Source organism: Gorilla gorilla, chromosome X, assembly GCF_029281585.2.
Source record: "Gorilla gorilla gorilla isolate KB3781 chromosome X, NHGRI_mGorGor1-v2.1_pri, whole genome shotgun sequence".
Lineage (NCBI taxonomy): Eukaryota > Metazoa > Chordata > Mammalia > Primates > Hominidae > Gorilla > Gorilla gorilla.
In genome coordinates this window covers 81,421,064-81,439,850 of record NC_073247.2, presented here as the reverse complement: position 1 = coordinate 81,439,850, position 18,787 = coordinate 81,421,064, and the positions used below count along the sequence as shown (strand labels likewise).

General features: G+C 40.2%; 1 protein-coding gene across 5 annotated transcripts in view; it reads right to left on the bottom strand.

The window, feature by feature from the left end:
- EDA (ectodysplasin A) overlaps window positions 1-15,779 on the bottom strand; it is a 427,402-nt gene extending 411,623 nt beyond the window's left edge. For all 5 annotated transcript variants that reach the window (XM_019019846.3, XM_019019847.3, XM_055376126.2 and 2 more), the window contains exon 1: window positions 14,970-15,779. In XM_019019846.3, the coding sequence (XP_018875391.1) occupies window positions 14,970-15,365 (396 nt within the window). In that variant the 5' untranslated portion in view covers window positions 15,366-15,779. The remainder of the gene's footprint in view (window positions 1-14,969) is intronic.
- Window positions 15,780-18,787: the final 3,008 nt, after the last annotated feature.

The following is an 18,787-nucleotide window of genomic DNA, read 5'->3' as shown; positions in this document are numbered from 1 at the left end:
AACATTTAAGCTTGTCCTTAGAGACAAAGGAGTATTCTACCACAAAAGAAAAAAAAGAAAAAAAAAGATGTTAACAGGGGGAATGACACAGTGGCAATGAAGGTAGGAATGTGCAGTAAGAAAACCAATCTATATATAACCGGGGGTTCTTGTTGGAAACAGTACATAATACTGGCAAGCCAACACTGATGTAGGTCTTGAATTTGGCATCTGGACTATATTCATTAGGCCAGTGATTCTCAAGGAGCGGGGTGTGGAGCAGGAAGAACTGAAAAAAAAGCATCAGGAATTCTTTTTTTTCTTTTTTTGAGACGGAGTCTCGCTCTGTCACCCAGGCTGGAGTGCAGTGGTGCGATCTTGGCTCACCGCAACCTCCACCTCTCGGGCTCAAGCTGATTCTCCTGCCTCAGCCTCCCAGGTAGCTGGGATTACAGGTGCGTGCCACCACACCCAGTTGATTTTTGTATTTTTAGTAGAGACGGGGTTTCACCACGTTGGTCAGGCTGGTCTCGAACTCCTGACCTCAGGTGATCCACCCACCTCAGTCTTCCAAAATGCTGGGATTACAGGTGTGAGCCACCGTGCCTGGCCAGCATCAGGAATTCTATTTAGCTGCAATGATAAATTGTTAGTGTTTGAAGAGAACTTATAGATCACCAACTTCAATCTCCAACATTTTACAGATGAGTAAACAGAGAGCCAGAAAGGTGAAATGACCTACCTAAGGTGAACCAACTTAACTAGAAGAGAATAACTAAACGCAGACCTGGGACCAGTACTACTGTATCCCAATTTCCAATCTAGTTATCCCTCTACAACTTGTGGAAATAAATTGTCAGAGGCCCAGGCTGAAAGAAAGCATTTGTAAATGCAAAAAGGGAGTATAACATAAAAGCACGATTTGAAAAAATGCAGTACCATTACCAACCCCTGTGAATTTATGTCAACAGACAGGGCAACTATATGGAAAATATAAGGTAGTAATTAGAAAAAAAGTTTTACATAATTAACGACACAAAGAGACAGATTTATCAAATAGTCCTCTAAGAAATAACCACAAGACTTTATATTTTTCACATATATTTGTGTTTGATCCTCAAAAAGACAGTGCGAAGGAGACAGGGAAGGTACTGTCTTTCCCATTTTACAAATAAGGACACTGAAATATGCTAGTTGGTTAAGAGCCAGAACTTATTCCAGTACTCTTTCTACAACCTCCAGGATAATAAAGATATCCAAAACAGACCAAAATAAGCATGAGGCACTCTGGTTTAGCAGGTGGGAGCCAGACTTTCTGAATGAATAGGTAAAAGTCAGGGGCTGAGAAGAAAATGGGTTAACTGGAAATGTAAGAGTGTAGTTTATGAAACAGTAGTACTACTTGGTCTTATGTCCTGAACTATGAATCACATTTCTCCTAGAAATTAAATGCTAGAATTCTAGCATTTAATACTTATATGCAAACACAAAGAAACACAAGTCAGTCCCTCCATTTTCTCCCCCTCCCCTTCCTTGACTCCCTCACACAGACAAACACAGACACGTACATAACCACAACCTGGGCTTTTCCCTAAACCTTTATTATTTGGAACACTGGCATATTTTGCACTATACAAGACAAACAGAGAGAGTCCTGACCTTAAGGGCTTTCCCACATTTACACGTTTAAATGAGTTACTATTAAAAATACAAACAAGAAGGTTAGGGAACTTTGATATACGATGGGGGTGTATGGGGTTTGTGACTTGAAAAGAAACTTGGGTATGGAGCCTCTCGTGACCTGGCACATGAGTTAGAATCTGAAAGCCAAGAAGTTGAGGTACCTTCAGTATTCAGGGAGAAATGAATTCCAAAAGCATTTTGAAGGTAAGGACTTGCTGTATTGAGGAAATCAAGAGGTATACAGCAGGTCAAAGTGGAATATGAATACTTGTTATGTGGAAGGCTTTTAAAGATCTGAAGGAAGGAGGGAAAGGAACTGAGGAAGGAAGCTCTAGAGTCTGATAAACTTTCTGTGAGGGTGCTTGACCTTAAGCAGGGCTCTAAAAGCAAAGAAGCCCTACTGACAGACTCCATTAATAATCACCAGATCCTTAAGGTAGCATGATAATCCTCACAATCAATGTGTACAACTATATTTTAGAGTCCGATATTAGGGGGAATGTTTCAATACCTTAAGATTCACTCTGGTATTTAATTAAAAGAGTACAGTTAGCGTTGTAGGTATAAGAGCTATAAAGGAATGTAACACTCAGTCTCTGTCTTCAAAAACCTTCACATCAAGTTAAGGAAACAAGAACACCTACAACACAGCACAGTGCTGAATGAGGAATTTAGGGTGCTGGGATGGATAGATGGGCAAGGAAGAATGCACACAAGAGTTAAGGTTTAAGTTGAGCTTTGAAGGACCTGGAGGGGTCCAAGAGACAGGTTGGAGGAAAGAACATTCTTCTTCGGGGGAACAGGTAAACAAACAAAGGCCAGAATGCGGCCTGTCAGTGGACCAGTCTGGATAAAACAAGATTCAAACAGAGAATAAAAAGAAGAGTGACAGAGTAGTTCAAACCCAATTGCAAAGGGGCTTAGAATGCCAGTTTAAGAAATCTGAACTTTATTCTACAGGCAGTAGGGAGATATCAAGGTTTCTGAGGAGGAAGTGACATAACAAAATAACTCTGGAAGAAAAATAATCTAGCTGAGGTATATATATGGAATAGAGAACAAAGCAACTCTCAGCTACACAACCACTGTAGGAGTGAGGTAATAAGGAGCTGAGAAAGAGTCACAGATTTTCATTGTTGCGAGGCACCTTGAAGATCATCTAAGCCAAATACAGCCAGAGTGATAGCAGTGAGACTAGAAAGAAAGGGAGTCATGCAAGAGACATCATGAACAATATAAATCAACATCACAAAGTAGGAATCAATTTAACAATTGATTGCTATATATAGGTAGCAAGGACAAGGGAGAAGTAAAAATATAATGGCTTCCAAGTTTTACGCATAAGTGATTGAGAGCATGAAACCAGGGTTTACTTTTATAAAATTTGGTGTGTGTGGTGGGAAGGGGAAGAATGAAGATAAGTTCAGTTTAGCTTACTAAATTTGAGATGTCAGCTGGGAATCCAAACAGAAACAAGCTGCACCAAAGGATTTGTCTAATGTCATTAAGGATGAAGTAGGTTTGTGCTCCTTCATTGGTTCTGTTAGCTGAATCTGTCTTGAGGATACAATCCCCCTACTAGCATTATCTTATACCAAATAGGGACTCAATGGAGTGGGGGTTGAGTCGAAAGAACTCCTGAAAGCTACTCTTTGCCCTTCTTTCCCTCAGTCTGACTAGTTGTGGCAGGTGTTAAGGTCCATCCTTACAGAAGAAACTCTCAGAGTTTCCCCAACATTTAGACTACATAGCAAAAGTGCTTTCGCAGCATGCAATTTTTCTAGGTACAGAGCCTTGTGGATTGATCCAAAACTCTTACTTATGTCCAAGCTTTCATTGTCCTTGTAGGCCACTAGTGTGGCAGGATGAAGTAAGAATAACAATCCACAAACCACAGAATAAAACTCAGAAGTAATTTCTTTTTGAAAATCAATTTCATTGTGGCTGTTTGGTTTCAATCCCTGCTATATGCCATCACGCCAATAAAAACTACTCTTCATCTCTGAAGTGCAGGCCCACTGACAGGTGGATATACATGGAGAAAATTACTCAACAGCCTATTATTTTAAAGTGGTTTCAGCAGCTAGCACCAAGAGAAGTCACCAGGAAGCCACAAGAGACAGGAAACCACCCTCCTTTCTTGGCTATTCCAAGCACACAGCACTATCATCTGGCTGAGGAAATGCCAACTGAAATCTAATCCCTCTCTCCCCAGAGTTTATGAATTGATTTTCCAAATGGTATTCCACAGTGGTGTTCATTAAGCATTCACTACCACCCAAGCTCAGGTCTAGTGGTCTTCAAAAGTAGCTTCAGTAACACAGGTGATACAGACCTAATAATCTGTAACAGGGAAGCTGAAGTTAGGCATGGGGAACCAAATCTCATCTTCTTTATGCTTTTATTTCTTCCTTTAGAGCAGTACGTTCTCAAATGGAGATGAGCATCAGCATTACCTGAAAAACCTTTTTATAAACTATATATGCCCATGGTCTCACTCTAAAGATTCTAATGATGTATGTCTGGGTGTGGCCAGGGACCTGTGTATCTTGAAAAAGTTCTCCAGGTAAGACTAATATGCATCCCTGGTTAAGAACCACTGCCACGGATGATCTGTATGATATATTTTAACCCTACAATTCTGAAAAAAATTCTAAGTAGGATCTGGGAATAGCTAGCTAGCTATTTCTATCAGAGAGAATAAGAGTAAGAGGCAGAAAGAGAGGCAGGGAGGCAGAAAGGGAGAGGGATGTAGAGAGGAAAAAAGGGAAAGCGACGAAGACAGAGATGATTCTGGGCCAAGATTCTTGATTACTGCCCACTCTAGTGCAAGTACCTATTGGGTCCCACATGCACCCTAGGTTCTGACCATACTAAGCCATTCACAATTCCATAAATCACAGAGTCTCAATTTGCAGTGCTTGGCAAAATCACCCATAGGGCTTTGTCAAATTATATATGACTAGACTCCCATCCTTGAAGCTTCTAATTCAATTGATTCTGCACTGGGACCCTGGACACATCTGTTAGAGGGAGAAATCTCTGAAGTAAATCGAATAGCCTTGAAGATTCTCTTCCTCTAAAGATAGGTATCATTCAGAAACAACCAACGCCCCTTACACATTTATTCACCATCTTCTATGTGCCAGACACTTAAAAAAAACTACTTTATATAGATATAATTCACATACTGTAGAATTCATTTATTTTAAGTGTACAATTCAATAATTTCTAGTAACTTTACAGAATTGTGTAACTTCATAATATCTCTTGCATCATTTCCTTTATTTCGTTCCACTGCTATAACCCTGGCTGTGGTAAATCAGTTTTAGAATATTTTCATCCCCAATAAGTGCCCTTATGCCCATATTCAGTTAATCCTAATTCCTACCCCCTGCCCCAGGCATCCAGTAATCTAATTTTTGTCTCTATATATTTGCCTATTCTGGACATTTCATATAAATGGAATCATACAATGTGGTTTTTTTGTGACTAACTTCCTTCACTTAGCATAATATATTTGAGGCTCAGCCATGTTGTAGCATTACTCATAATTCATTCCTTTTAATGGCTGAAAAATATTGCATTGTATAGAACATTATATCACATTATACCACATCAGACATTGGAGCTGTTTTACTTTTTGACTATTATGAATAATGCTGCTATGAACATTCAATGTAGAGGCTTTTGTGTGAACATACGTTTTCAATTATCTTAGGTATATGCCTAGGAGTGGAAATGCTGGGTCATATTGTAATTCTATGTTAACTTATTGAGGAACTGACAAACTGTTTTACAAAACAGCTGAATCATTTTACATTTCCACTAGCAATGTATGAGTTTCCATTTCTCCACATCTCCACTTCTTATTGTCTTTTTCATTATAGCCAGTCTAGTGGGTGTGAAATGGTATCTCACTGTGGTTTTAATTTAAATTTCTGTAATGGATAATGATGTTGAACATGTTTTCATGTATTTATTTAGCCATTTGTGTATCTTCATTTGTGGTAAAATATCTGTTCATATCTTTTGCTCATTTTTTTGTTTGGTTTGTCTTATTATTACATTCCAAGAATCCTTTGTAAATTCCTTTGAATATAAGTTATTTACCAGATATATGTTTTCCAAAGATTTTCTCCTAGTCTGTTGCATTTCTTTTCTTTTTTCAAGGTTTTCTTTTGAAAAAAAAAAAAAAAGTTTCTTTCCAAAATGGTTCATTTCTTTTTTAGACTATGTGTTTGGTGTCATATCTAATAAATCTTTGCTCTGCAAGATCTTAAGGATTTTCTATGTTTTCTTCTAAACATTTTATTGTTTTGGTACTTACATTTAAGCCTATGATCCATTTTGAGTTCATTTTTGGGGTATGGTCTCTAGTGAGTATCTAAGTTCATCTTTTTTGCATGTGGATATCCAATTTTCCCAACATCATTTATTGAACAGGGTATCTTTTCCCCCCAACTAATCATCTTGGTACTTTTGTCAAAAATCAATTGATTATAAATATAAGAGTTTATTTTTGACCTCTCAGTCCTGTTCCATTGATATATATGCCTGTCCTTATGCCAGAACCACACTGTCTTGATAATAGTAGCTTCATACAAACTAGGTTTTCTTATTCCTGGATGTACCATGTTCTCTTTCATCTCCAGGCCTTTGCACTTGCTATTCCTACTGCCTAAAACAGTCTTATCCTAGATAATTCTTACTTACTTTTTAGGTTTAAGCTCAGAAGATGCTTTGTCAAGAACATGTTCCTTGATTTCAAAAGTCATGGTCAGGTACTCCTCCTTAGTGCTCTAGATCATCCTATGATTAACCCTACCATTGCTTTATGAAATTGTATTATATGTGCCTGTTCACTTGTCTGTATGCTCCACAATGGCAGGAATCCCCTCTAATCTGTTCAACAGCTGCAACTCCATTGTTTTGTACAGTGCATGATACACAGGAGATGATCAATAAACATTTGTTGAAGAAATGATAAGCTGATTCCGCTTCTAGTAATGGAAGCAAAAGTAATTTGGGCTAAATTTCCTGCTTAAAAAAACACAAGAAAATTGGGGCAAGATATAAACGATATATGTTTGAAGATATCTGAGATCTAACAAAGTAATGCAATACTATAAAGCCAAAATGCAGGATAAAAAGAAAACTGAGAGAGGCTGTTTTTCTCCTAAGGTCATTGGCTGATATAGTAGAGTCAGCTGAGAGAGAGAGAGAGAGAGGAGCTTCTGACAGACTCATGAAGCTACAAGAACAAAAATTGGAATTAAGGACCCTTCAAAGAGGGAGAACTCCCAAGGGGAAAAAAAAACCCAAGCTTTGGGTTTCAACTTAGAAGGCATAAATACTAAAAGGAAGGGTAAGTCAACCTTCACTTGGATTGAAGGGCAGCTTTAAATTATCTCAGTCTCATATTGAATTAAGGAGATGTGAGATTGCTAGTGTCTCTAACCACGTGCCAGAAGTGAGCATAAATCCTTTCTAGATAAAGATAAAAATAACTGAGGTCTCAAACCATCTCTACTATAATCTTTCATATATAATATCTACCATTCAATCAAAACTAACCAGGAGAAAGGTAAAGTGATAGAAAATTAAGACAAACAATAGACAATAGAAACGTACCCTCAAGGATTGAAACAATGAGTAATCAAATGCAGATTTTCAAATAATTATGGCCAGTATGTTAAAAGATATTTTGGCAGAGTTTGGCTGAGAACCAAACACTATCTTATAAAAAGAACCAAATGAAAATTCTAAAAATAAAAAACATGACAAATAATATTAAGAACTCAATGAGTGAGTTTAAAGGGAGTTTAGACAAAGCAGAAGACAGAATTAATGAATTGGAAGTTAAGTCACAGGAAAATATCCAGAATGTAAGATTCTAAAAATATGCATCCATGTGTTCTTCTAGGATGTTTGTGATTTCATGTTTTACATGTAAATCTTTGTTCCATCTGGAATTTATTTTGGTATAAGAGGTGAGATAAGGATCCAGTTTTACTTGTCTTTTTTTTAAACCCCCAAAATGGCAAGTCAGTAAATCCCAATACTACTTATTGAATTAATCTACCTTTCATGGGAGTCCTTTAAATAGAAACTTCTCCATGCACATTTTAAATGGTCCAGTTGATACAAGTTCTATATATGGTTTATAAAATTCCTATTTAAAACACAGTTCCAGAAATAGCTATATGATTGCAGACAGTTATTTAACCCCTCTGGGTCTGCTTCTCCACATGTAAAAATAGAGACACGGCAGTATCTACCTTGCATTGTTCCTGTGAAGATTTTTTGAAAATAAAGTATGTAGATGCAACTGTCTCAAAAAAAAAAAGAAAAAAAGAAAATACCTAGAATGAAGTACAGAGAGAAAAAGGATAGAATACAGAGAAAAGTATGTAACAGACATAAAGGATGCTGAGAAAATGTCTAAAATAGGTTTGCTATGGTCTGAATATTTGTGTTCCCCCCAAAATTCATATGTTGAAATATCACCAATGTGATGGTATTTGATGAGGCTTTTAGGGGGCAATTAAATAATGAGGGCAGAGCCCTTGTAAATGAGATTAATGTCCTTATAAAATAGGTCCAAGGAAGTGCATTTATCCCTTCCACCACGTGAGGATACAGCAAGAGTGTGTCATTCTATGGATCAAGAAGAAGGCACTCACCAAACACCAAATCTGCTGGGCATGTTCATGGATTGGAAAACTGAATACCATAAAATGGTGAGTTCCCTCTAAATTGATTTTTAGATGCAATGCAATCCCAATAAAAATCTCAGCACGTTTCTTTTTTGTGGAACATGACAAGCTGATTCTAAATGCAAAGGGCCAAGAATATCCAAGATACTTTTAAATAAGAGGAACAAGGTGAAAGGAGTTGCTTTACCAGGTAATAATAAAGTCCAGTAATTAAGATTGTGGTAGCGATGTAATGACAAAGAGACCAACAGAATAGAATAAACAGTTCAGAAACAATCTTGCATATATACAGGCACCTGATTTATGACAAAGGTGATGCTATAGAGGACTGGGGGAAAGACAGTCCTTATAATTAATGGTACTGGATCAGTTGGATATCTATATTTTAAAAAATGAAGCTTAGTTTCTGTATCTTAGCATACACAAAAATCGATTTCAAGTGGAGTATAGACCTAAATGTAAATGTCAAAAACATAAAGCTTCTAGAAGATAATATGGGAGAATATCTACAATTTCAAGGTAAGAAAATATTTCTTAAATGGGACACAGAAAACACTATCCATAAAGGAAAATACTAAAAAATTAAACACATTAAAATTAAAAACTTCTGTTCATCAAAGGATACCATAAAGAAAGGTAAATCACAGATTTGGGAATGGCTTACAACATAAAAAATACAAAAATAGTTCATATTCAGAGTATATAAAGAATTCCTACAAATTTATAAGAAAAGGACAGACAAATTAATAGAGAAATGGGCAAAAAACTTGTATAGGCATTTCACAGAAGATATGCAAATGCATAATAAACATGAAAAAGAGCACAACCTCATCAGTCTTCTGAGAAATGCCAATTAAAATCAACGGATATTACTACAAAGCCACCCACCAGAACAGCTATGGCTAAAAAGACTGGCAACACCAAGTGTTAGTAAGAATGTGAAACAACTGAAATTCTCATACATTGCTGGTGAGCATGTAAATTGATACAATGACTTAGAAAAACTGTCATTATCAATAATGTCAAAAATATGCATCCTCCATGACCCAGCAACTCCGATCTATACAAGCAATAGAAATTCAAGCATATGTAACCAAAAGACCTGTATAATAATATTCACAACATCAGCATCCGTAATAGCCCCAGACTGGAAACAATCCACAAATTCATTAAAAATAGAGTAAATAGACTGTGGTATATTCGAGCAATGAAATAATATACAAAAATACAAATAAATGGCTGGGCATGGTGGTTCACATCTGTAATCCCATCACTTTGGTACACTGAGGTGGGAGTATTGCTTCAGGCCAGGAGTTCAAGACCAGTCTGGGCAACATAGAGAGATCCTGTCTCTATAAAAAAATTAAAAATGAGCCTATAAAAAATTAAAAATGAGGCATGGTGGCATGTGCCTGTGGTCCCAGCTACTCAAAAAGCTGAGGTTGGAAGATCGCTTGTTCCTGGGAGGTTATGGCTGCAGTGAGCTGTGATCATGCCACTGCACTCCAACCTGGGTGACCGAGCAAGACTCTGTCTCACACACACAAAAAATACAAATAAAAAACTACAGCCACAAGCAACAACCTGAATGGATGTCACAAAAACAGTATTGAGCAAAAAACACCGGATCCAAAAGAATACACACTGTTTGATTTCATTTATATAAAGTTCAAAATGAACAAAACTAATAAACTAATCCAACTAGCACTATGTCAGGCACTATGGAGAAAGACAAAAAAACTAATCTATGATGTCAGAACTTGAGAGAGTGAGGAGGATATAGTGATAACAATAGGGTGTAAGTAGGAGTTGTGGCATATAATAATGTTCTATTTCTTGACCTGGGTGCTGGTGACGTGAGTATATTCACTTTGTAATGATTCATCAAATTGTACAAATATGATTTATATACTTTTCTGTGTGTGAGTTATACTTCAATAGAAAATATTTTTAATAAAAGAAAGAAATGAAATGAAAAGCTAAGTCCTGAGTATTTACAGAGGAGTTAAATAAAATGGTCCTCTACAGGCAAGGTGGTTTCTCTTGGTAATGTTCTTGGGAATTAAATGGCTTCAGAGGTTCTTTACTTTAAAGAGATCTTCTCTATAAGGTAGTTACAGATAAATTACAGATTATTTTTTCACAAGATCTAAGATAGAACGAAAGATATGAGACCTAAAAGCAAATAAAACAAAACATCAAACAATATATTACAGGAAGCTTTTTGCACCATTTTAGAGAGAAGGTGTGAAACTGGGAGACTGACCACGTGGTTAAGGCTCTTCTCCATTTCACTTTCTAATTATTCTAGAAATCAGTGAAACATTTCCAGTGGAACTATTTACTCACCTAAGCATAGCTGACAGGCCACAGGCTTAGCAAGACCTGAGGAAAACAGGCCTGTTATAGAAAGAGAAAATGTCTTTGTTTTACATAAACACCTCCAAAGTCCCAAAATAATATTCAACTCAACAAGTATTTGAGTACAGTAACTGTAACTAGCACTGTGTCAGGCATTATGGAGAAAGACAAAAATGAAGGCAGATTTCTAAGGAGCTCTAATGTAAAGACATAAAATGTATTTGAAAACAACAGCAATAACAACTAAAGAATGATTCTAAGACAGGATATGATGGGTGGGTTGCAGCAGAGTTAGTGAGAGAGAAAATGCGATGGGAATAATGAAGCAAGTTGATCAAAAGTTCTGTATTCAAACCCACAGTAAAGGTATTTTATCTAGATCCCACCTCCCTAAAAAAAAAAAAAAAATCCTTGGATTTATTCCTTGTGCTCACCTTGAATCACCTCGAATGATTCCTAGTTATGTTCTTGATCGAAGAGCCTTAACACAGGTAATGTCAACTCTGGATACACTAATGTTCTATCTAGTTATGTCAAGCAATGTTTTGTAGAACTTTAAGGCTGACATCTATGACATCACTTCAAATAATTAGGAACATACTCCAAATAGCCCTAACAGTTCTAAGTAAATCTGTATTGATCTACCCATAATTTTGACTACTACTTGAGACAATGAGTTGAATAAGATACTACCTTTATTTGCCTCCTCTTGAAAATAATTTTTCAAACATTAAAAGGTGTCTAATACTTAACATTGTGTCTGGCACAGCAGGCTTTCTATTTATTGAACTGGATTGTTACGTTACACCAATATATTAATCATATTCATCTCGCTCATGGTTTGGTAGACTTTGATCATATTCCTCCTTCAACCTCTTTCTATCCAGACTGAAAAACCAACTAGAAAATCCCTTCATCCTTTTGATCAATTTAATGGGTTTTTTGAGGACTTTTATCAGCTGTTAGGCTTTTCTTGAGGAGCAGCCACCAGAATTTCCTGTCTGATTGTAGAAGCCAATCTGCTTTTGATCTTGTACATGGAAAAAATAAGTGTTTTGTAAGTGGTTTGTTTCGTTGTTTTTGACACCCTTCCTGATGATACCCACTACATTCTTGACCTTTGAGGACCACAATCACAACTGGCGCAACATCTCCACAGAATGATCAACAGTGATTTTCAGTTTTTTACTCTGACAATCATATTACTGTATATTGTCCTAATTCAGACACAAATGAGATACCCCTTGCTCTTGAGATAATCTCCACCAACTATCCAGACAAATCTCAGCTACTTGGTTGCTCCAGCTGAAGGAGATGATTGATTACGGAAGGTCTGATGTGACTCTCTCACTTTATCATCAGCAAGTGTGTCCCCACCAGGGAGACTTTTCTAACATTTCACATGGAGAACTGTGCTGATCTCTCTGCTCTGTATCCTACCTGCCCTAACTTCCTTGTGTGCCCTTCTTAAAAAGTTTTTAAATTGACAGATGATATACATACATCTACAGTGATTTCCAGGTCCCTTTCTTGAGTCATAACTGAGAGCCCAGAGCCCATCATCTCATAAGTATGGATAGGTTTACTTTTGCCTACCTGCATGAAGTGTCTCTGACTGTTCTGCCCACTTGGTCTCATGAGAGCTTCCTGCAGTTTACTCTCATCAGCTTGCCTTCACTCCTTACAGATAAACTGGTAAGAAACCTGAATGTACTGCCCGTTGAAGGCTGTATATTTTTATCTTTCTTCCTCTCCATCCAAGATTTGCTGTAACAGCAGTTGTTTGTGTTTAAAAACTAAAATATAAAAATATGACCTACGTGGCCAAATCCCACAAGGCTGTTTACTTCCTTATTTACCGAATCAGAATCTGTCAGCACAATGTAGAATTCTGAGTGTCAGCAGATACTGAAAATTAAATGTCACTGTAAAGCCAGCAGAGGGTGCACCAGGGCACTAGAAATTTTACCCAAGCTTGTAGCAGTATTAATTTAATACCCAATCAACTTTTTTTAAAAGTTATTTTTGTATACTAAAACTAATATACAAGATAAGATAAACTTAAGTTGAACAACTTAAAATAAACAAGTTGAATTTGGGCTAAAATTCCTTCAAAGTATACTCCAAATCTGAAAGTGAAGTTCAGGAAGAATAAGGAACACACGGTTAAACTTACTGTGGTCAAAATACAGGCAGAGTAGAACAAAATGATGCAGATCTGAGCCCTCTACTTTGCAAAAGTTCTAATGTGGAGCTCCATCTTGCTCCCTCGCAAAAGGTCCCAGGAGGTAGTTGGGGGAATGGGCACCCAACTAGGAGTTAGAGCAACTATCATCCCAGTTTTGACTCTAGTTATGTGACCTTGGGCAAGTCACTTTCCCTTTAGGGCCTATGTTTCCCAAGGGAATCAAACGAAATGGACTCATATAAGCCCTTCATAACTCTAGGAAACTGATTCCAATTGATGTCAACAAATGTAAAGAGCTAGTATCCTTGCTTCCATTGCTCAAAAATATTAAAACAGAAAGAATAAAAGACAGAAGATAGGAAGCTGTGTTTAAATCTAGACAGAACTATTTTAGTGCCACACAAAGGGTAGGTAACTAAATGCCATTATACACCTGTAAGAGTTTCATGCCATCACAGAAACCTTACAGTACAGCTGTTCTGCTAATCCTCGGTCTATAAAAATGGCTCTGTCCATCCTGAATGCCAAAAAGTATTGGCCAACATTTGATTAAAGAAGTTTAATTCTTTCATCTTTTCACAGAATATCAATGTTCAGCTGCTAAATACTTCTGGGCATTGGGGTGTGGGGGGAGTGGCAGTAGATAAATAAAGGAGTCAGAATCCTAGTTAATTATCGTTTAGCTACAATGTTTAAAGTTTCAAGTATGAGAAGCATGTCTGCTGATTCTCTTCTTTGATAAGCTGTTATATAAATTGGAGTGTGCTAGTAAGACATTTTAAGGCTCAGGGCAACTTTACAATGCACATCTTTTTTTTTTTTAAGTATCAGTCCTAACATTACACTATTATCATGAATGTGATGTCTCTATCAAGCGTACCACTTTAGATGGGAGGTCAAAGTGGCACAAATAATGTTTACAGAGTTGTGACAATGACTCTGGATGTGGCAGTAAATACAGAAGGCTTGGGTCCCTCACCTCAAGGAACTTATTTGTACAACTTGCTCTCTTCCCTAAGAGATACAATTTTACTATTATTCTTTAGCCACCTCAAAAGGATCCTTGGATGCTTCCTAAGTTTCACATATGGCAACCAAGATAATATTTACGTTAAGTGAACGAAATTTACTTGAATAAAGAGCTAGAAAGAATAGAATAGAAAACAAACACCAAAGCTAATAGTTTGCTTATTAGGGCACAAACACCATAAAGATTGCAAAAACAAACAAAACTGCTCTTGGGGGACGAGTCCTGAGTAATTATTCCATTGGCAGATTCCTGTTCTCAAGCTAGCAGTAGTAAAAGCGCTTCCCACCCACCCTTCCCACCGCACACCTACCCCGCTTAAGAATCAGAACCGGCATGCAAAGGGTGAGTTTTATTTCCATAGATTTTTTAAATTGCTGTTCAGAAGTTGTCTAGCAAGACGGCATATTTCTACCAGAATTCCTCAGGGGCGCTGATCCTCACTAGAACGCCGAGGACAATCAGTCTCAAATTGCAGGTAAGTGTGAACAAGCCCACGTTCTGGTCAGCGCACAAGGACCCGCGCTGAAAATGCGGTTAAAAGTTGTTTCAACGGGCGGGCGTGGAACAGTTATTACAGCTGTTTACAGCTCCAACTCCAAAGGGGAGCCTGCTGGTTCTGGCATCAGCTCTAGACACGAAAAAACAAGCACCGCGGGCAGAGAACCTCATCACGAGCAGAAGGGCCAAGCCGTTAGTCGGCCGGGGGGCAGCGCAGGCACCTCCTCGACGGGAGCGTCGCCAACTTTTCTCGAGGCAGCAAGCAGCCAGGGGCCGCGGGCGCGCGCGAGACTTTCCAAGTCAAGGGGCCCCCAGGGAGTCTGGATTAGCTGGGCCAGGGACCGAAGACAACCTGCCCTGGGCAACTTCTCCCTTGCTCGCCTGGTCCCTCCCTGGTCCTGCCCTCTAAATTGGCTCGAGGTTGCAGAGTGCTCCCAGGCCCCTGTGGCGGAGGGCCCTCGCCCTACACGCGAGGGGAGGGGGCCGCCGCCGCCCCTACTAGGTGACTCACCTGGTGCCCGTCCTGGGAGTCAGAGTGGAGTGCGGCTTCTCCCGGTTCCAATGGCTGCTGCTTAGGTGACGGCTGCCCAAGGTGACTGGTGATGGGGCTGTCAGGGTCGAGGCCACCGAGGCTGCTTAGGGTGCCAGAGGTGCCAGGGGTGCCCGAGCCGCCAAGGCGGGACTCGGCTCCACGTTCCCGCCGCAACTCCGAGCGCAACTCTAGGTAGCAGCACAACGTCAGCAGGTGGAGGGCCAGCGAGAGGCCAAAGAAACCCAGGAAGAGCAGGCAGCTGTTCCCTTCGCCCGCCCGGGCAGGGGCCCCGCGACACCCGCAGCCCTGGCTCCCTCGCTCCCGCGGCGCTGCTGCAGGCAGGAGTTCCCTGCGCTCCACCTCCGGGTAGCCCATGGCCTCCGGAGACACCCACTATCTTGAGGCCCGGGAGCCGCTGCGTCTGCCTCAGCCGTTCACGACCTCTGACAGGCGGCTACTGTCCTGCCATCGGCTGGGGGCTGCAGGGACCCGTTCCTGCGCGACAGTGGCTGGGCGGGACGGAGCAGGGAGCAGCCGCATGTGCAGCTCCACTCCGAGGGGTGGGAAAGGGAGGAGGAGGGGCAGGAGAGAGGGGAGGCTCGGCCCGCCGAGGGAATGAAGGAGGAGGTCCCGGCCGACCCCGCCCCATCCCTCAAGCGGCTGCCGGGACGCCCAACCACGGGGCCGCCAAGCCTTGGCGCCCCGCCCCGTGCCGTTCCAGCCGGGCCTCCAGCCGCGGGGCGGGGCCTGGGGGCGTGAGGGTTCGCCTCTGCCTGGCCGCCCCACCCAGCTCTTCCCGCTTGCCCCGTCCCAGTTGGTGACTGGCGCTGTCGTTCATCCCTGGGCTCCGCCCCAGTTTAACCCTATAGCGCCAGTACGGGGAGGAAAGGAGGGGGAGGCTAAGAATTTGGGAACCTTGGAAAGAAAGTAGAGCAAAGAAAAGGAGGCAGAAACTAGCATTAATAGAAATGTTTGCAATTAACTGCAGTTGTTAATAACATCATCCAGTACTTATCTGTTGCTTCCAATCTTCAAAGCGTTTAACAGACGTTAAACTAATTAAAACAGCTCTGGGTTTGGAATGAAACCATGCCTGCTGTGTTTGCAATTCAATGGCTCGCCCGAAGAAAAGGAGACCCAGGAGCCTGGGAACTATGGGAATGGGTGGGACTCAAGCAGCCTCACTCCTGGAGTGACTGAAGGCTCAATCTAAGTAACAGAGAAGCCGCCCCATGCCAAGCGGAACTGAAATGATGTTGTCCCTTGAAGGGTAAAACAGTCTCCTAGGATTTCTTGATATATTAATTAATTCAACAAATATCTATCGATCCCTGTACAATGCAAAAAATGCTGTATGAGAGCATCCACAGCCAGAATAGATTTCTTCCACTGCAGCAGTTTTGATTGGAGAACATACGCCTTCAGTGAGTAGACAGGGAAACCGAGGGCCAGAATGAAGTGGATTTGTACAAGTGTGGTCCACAGAATGGCCAGACACTACTGGCATCTTTATTTACAGGCAACTGTTCTGGCCTCTCCACCCCTCCCATCCTTCTCCTGGAGTACTCCCTGGGGGAAGTTCAACAAGTCAGCCAAATGTTCCAGATGTACACTGCTGCAACTGCAGCATCTTCAACAGCTGCACCAATCAGAAACGGGTTCAGATAAAAAAAAAAGTGGCAAAAGGCAGAACAATAGACCCTGAAATGAAGGATGGAAAGGATTAAATCAAGAGTCACAATTGACAAGAGTTACTAGTCTGAGATTATAGAAAGCGAAATGACCGTAGCAGGGGAACCATGTATGCTTCATAGTCACTATGCACTCTCATTCCGTGTTATTGAGTAATGAATAATTAACAATTTTATTGACTTGCAGCAGGCATCTTGAGTGTCATCATGGAGGCTCAGCAATGCCGGGGGCACTTATGTGTAGGCCTAAGACCTAGGCTGGTGGAAGAGAAGAAAAACATAGATAGAAATAGAAAAGAAGACAAAATAAGAGAAATAAAACACAAAACCAAAAGCATCTGCTGGCAGGTCAGTTCAGAGAGCACAGAGGTCATAAGCCTTAAATATATTAGCCACAGACAACTTTTCTCTGTACACTTTGTGAATGGTCTCAGTGCTTCAAAAACATCTTTGTGTCGTCTCTTTAACCCCTACCCATGAAATATAAAGTTCACAAAGAATATCATCACCCTAGAGCTAAGGGAAAAAAAGGTGTTTAACAGCTGCTCTCAAGTCCTGCTTGTCCAGTCCAGGAATTCTAGATGCTAGGAAAACTGCCAGGCTGATTTACTTTAATTATCACAGCCCGGGATTATTGGAAAGAATGCTAGACCAGGAGTCAGGAGACTTCATCCTGCCACTAGGTTGCTGGGTCCCTCTGAGCAAGTCACTGTGCTTTTTCAGGGCCTTAGTTTCTCCGGCAGTAAAATGAGGAGTTTGAACTTTAACAGCCTTTACACTGTGTTTTGTCTGTATTGTCACCGGCCATGTTGACTTTCTTGCATACACGGTTTAAACAGGCTGCCCTTTCTTCCTCTAAAATGAAAAGGAAACAAATGACAGCCATCTCCTGGTGGTGATGGTGATGCTCAGGGGCAACACTGGTCTCACCTTACCATGTTCTACCAGGCTTGACTGAGACTCTGGATTACACCATTGCCCTCAGAAGCCCTGAGGGTTGCATTTGACCTGGGACCTCTCTTTGCTTCCCCAGAGAAAGAACATGTGTCATCATATGCAGTAGAAATGTTGGAATGGGGCAATCCAGAGAGGAATGTATGTGGTTATTTTTTAAGTATTTTAAAGTTTTGTTTCAGTTAGCTTCTATGCTTCCATACGTATCCTGTCCCCTAAAGCACAGGTCTCAATGACAGCCTGCAGGCCACATCCAGCAAACAGATGTGTTGTGTTCGGTGCAGTATCAACTAAACCTTTGAATTTAAAAAAAAAAAAAAGCAATTGTCAGCTATTGGAACTCTGGAGATTTCACGTTTTTAAAAAATCCAGATTTCCTGCTTTTCTGTTAAAAAAACCAGAAGACTGATGACTCTGGATTCACATTCCCATGTGGCTACACTCAGCTAGAACTGTCTCCTTGAAATAAGCATAAACAATCAAGTTCCACAGCCATCACCACCTCTTTCTTCTATCCTTCAATACTGTCCTTGTCACTCATTCACCTTACCTCTTTGATCCCAGGTACTACGGGAGACAAGATATAAGCTCCTTAACATGACCTCTAATCTGTCTCTCCAACATTATCTTCCACCATTTTACAAGGAAGTCATGCTTGCACACTACTAAATTTGCTGACACTTCTCACACCACCGTGCCTTTGAACAAGCTAGTTTCTTTGTCAAGATTGTCCCTACCTTAGAAACCTGATAAATTCTTCAAGAATCAATTCACATGTTCTCTCTGGTATGGCCCCACAACTCACTCCAACCAGACTTCCTTTATGCTTTCATTGCACCCTGAGCATACTTCGATGATATCACTTACCACACTGCATTTTGAATGTTTCACATGGATTTCTTACCACTAAACTATGAGCTCCTTGATGGTAAGAATTGTGTCCTTTCTATTTTGCTATTTCTAATCCCTAGCATAGCACCTACCACATAGTAGGCACCAATATTGTTTTATTCTGATATTTCTAATACCTAGCATGGCACCTACCACATAGTAGGCACCAATATTGTTTGTCAAATGAATAAGACATGAAGTCACTCATGGTAACTTAGACTACCTAGAATTCCAAAAAGGGAACTTGTCCAAGAGATGCCT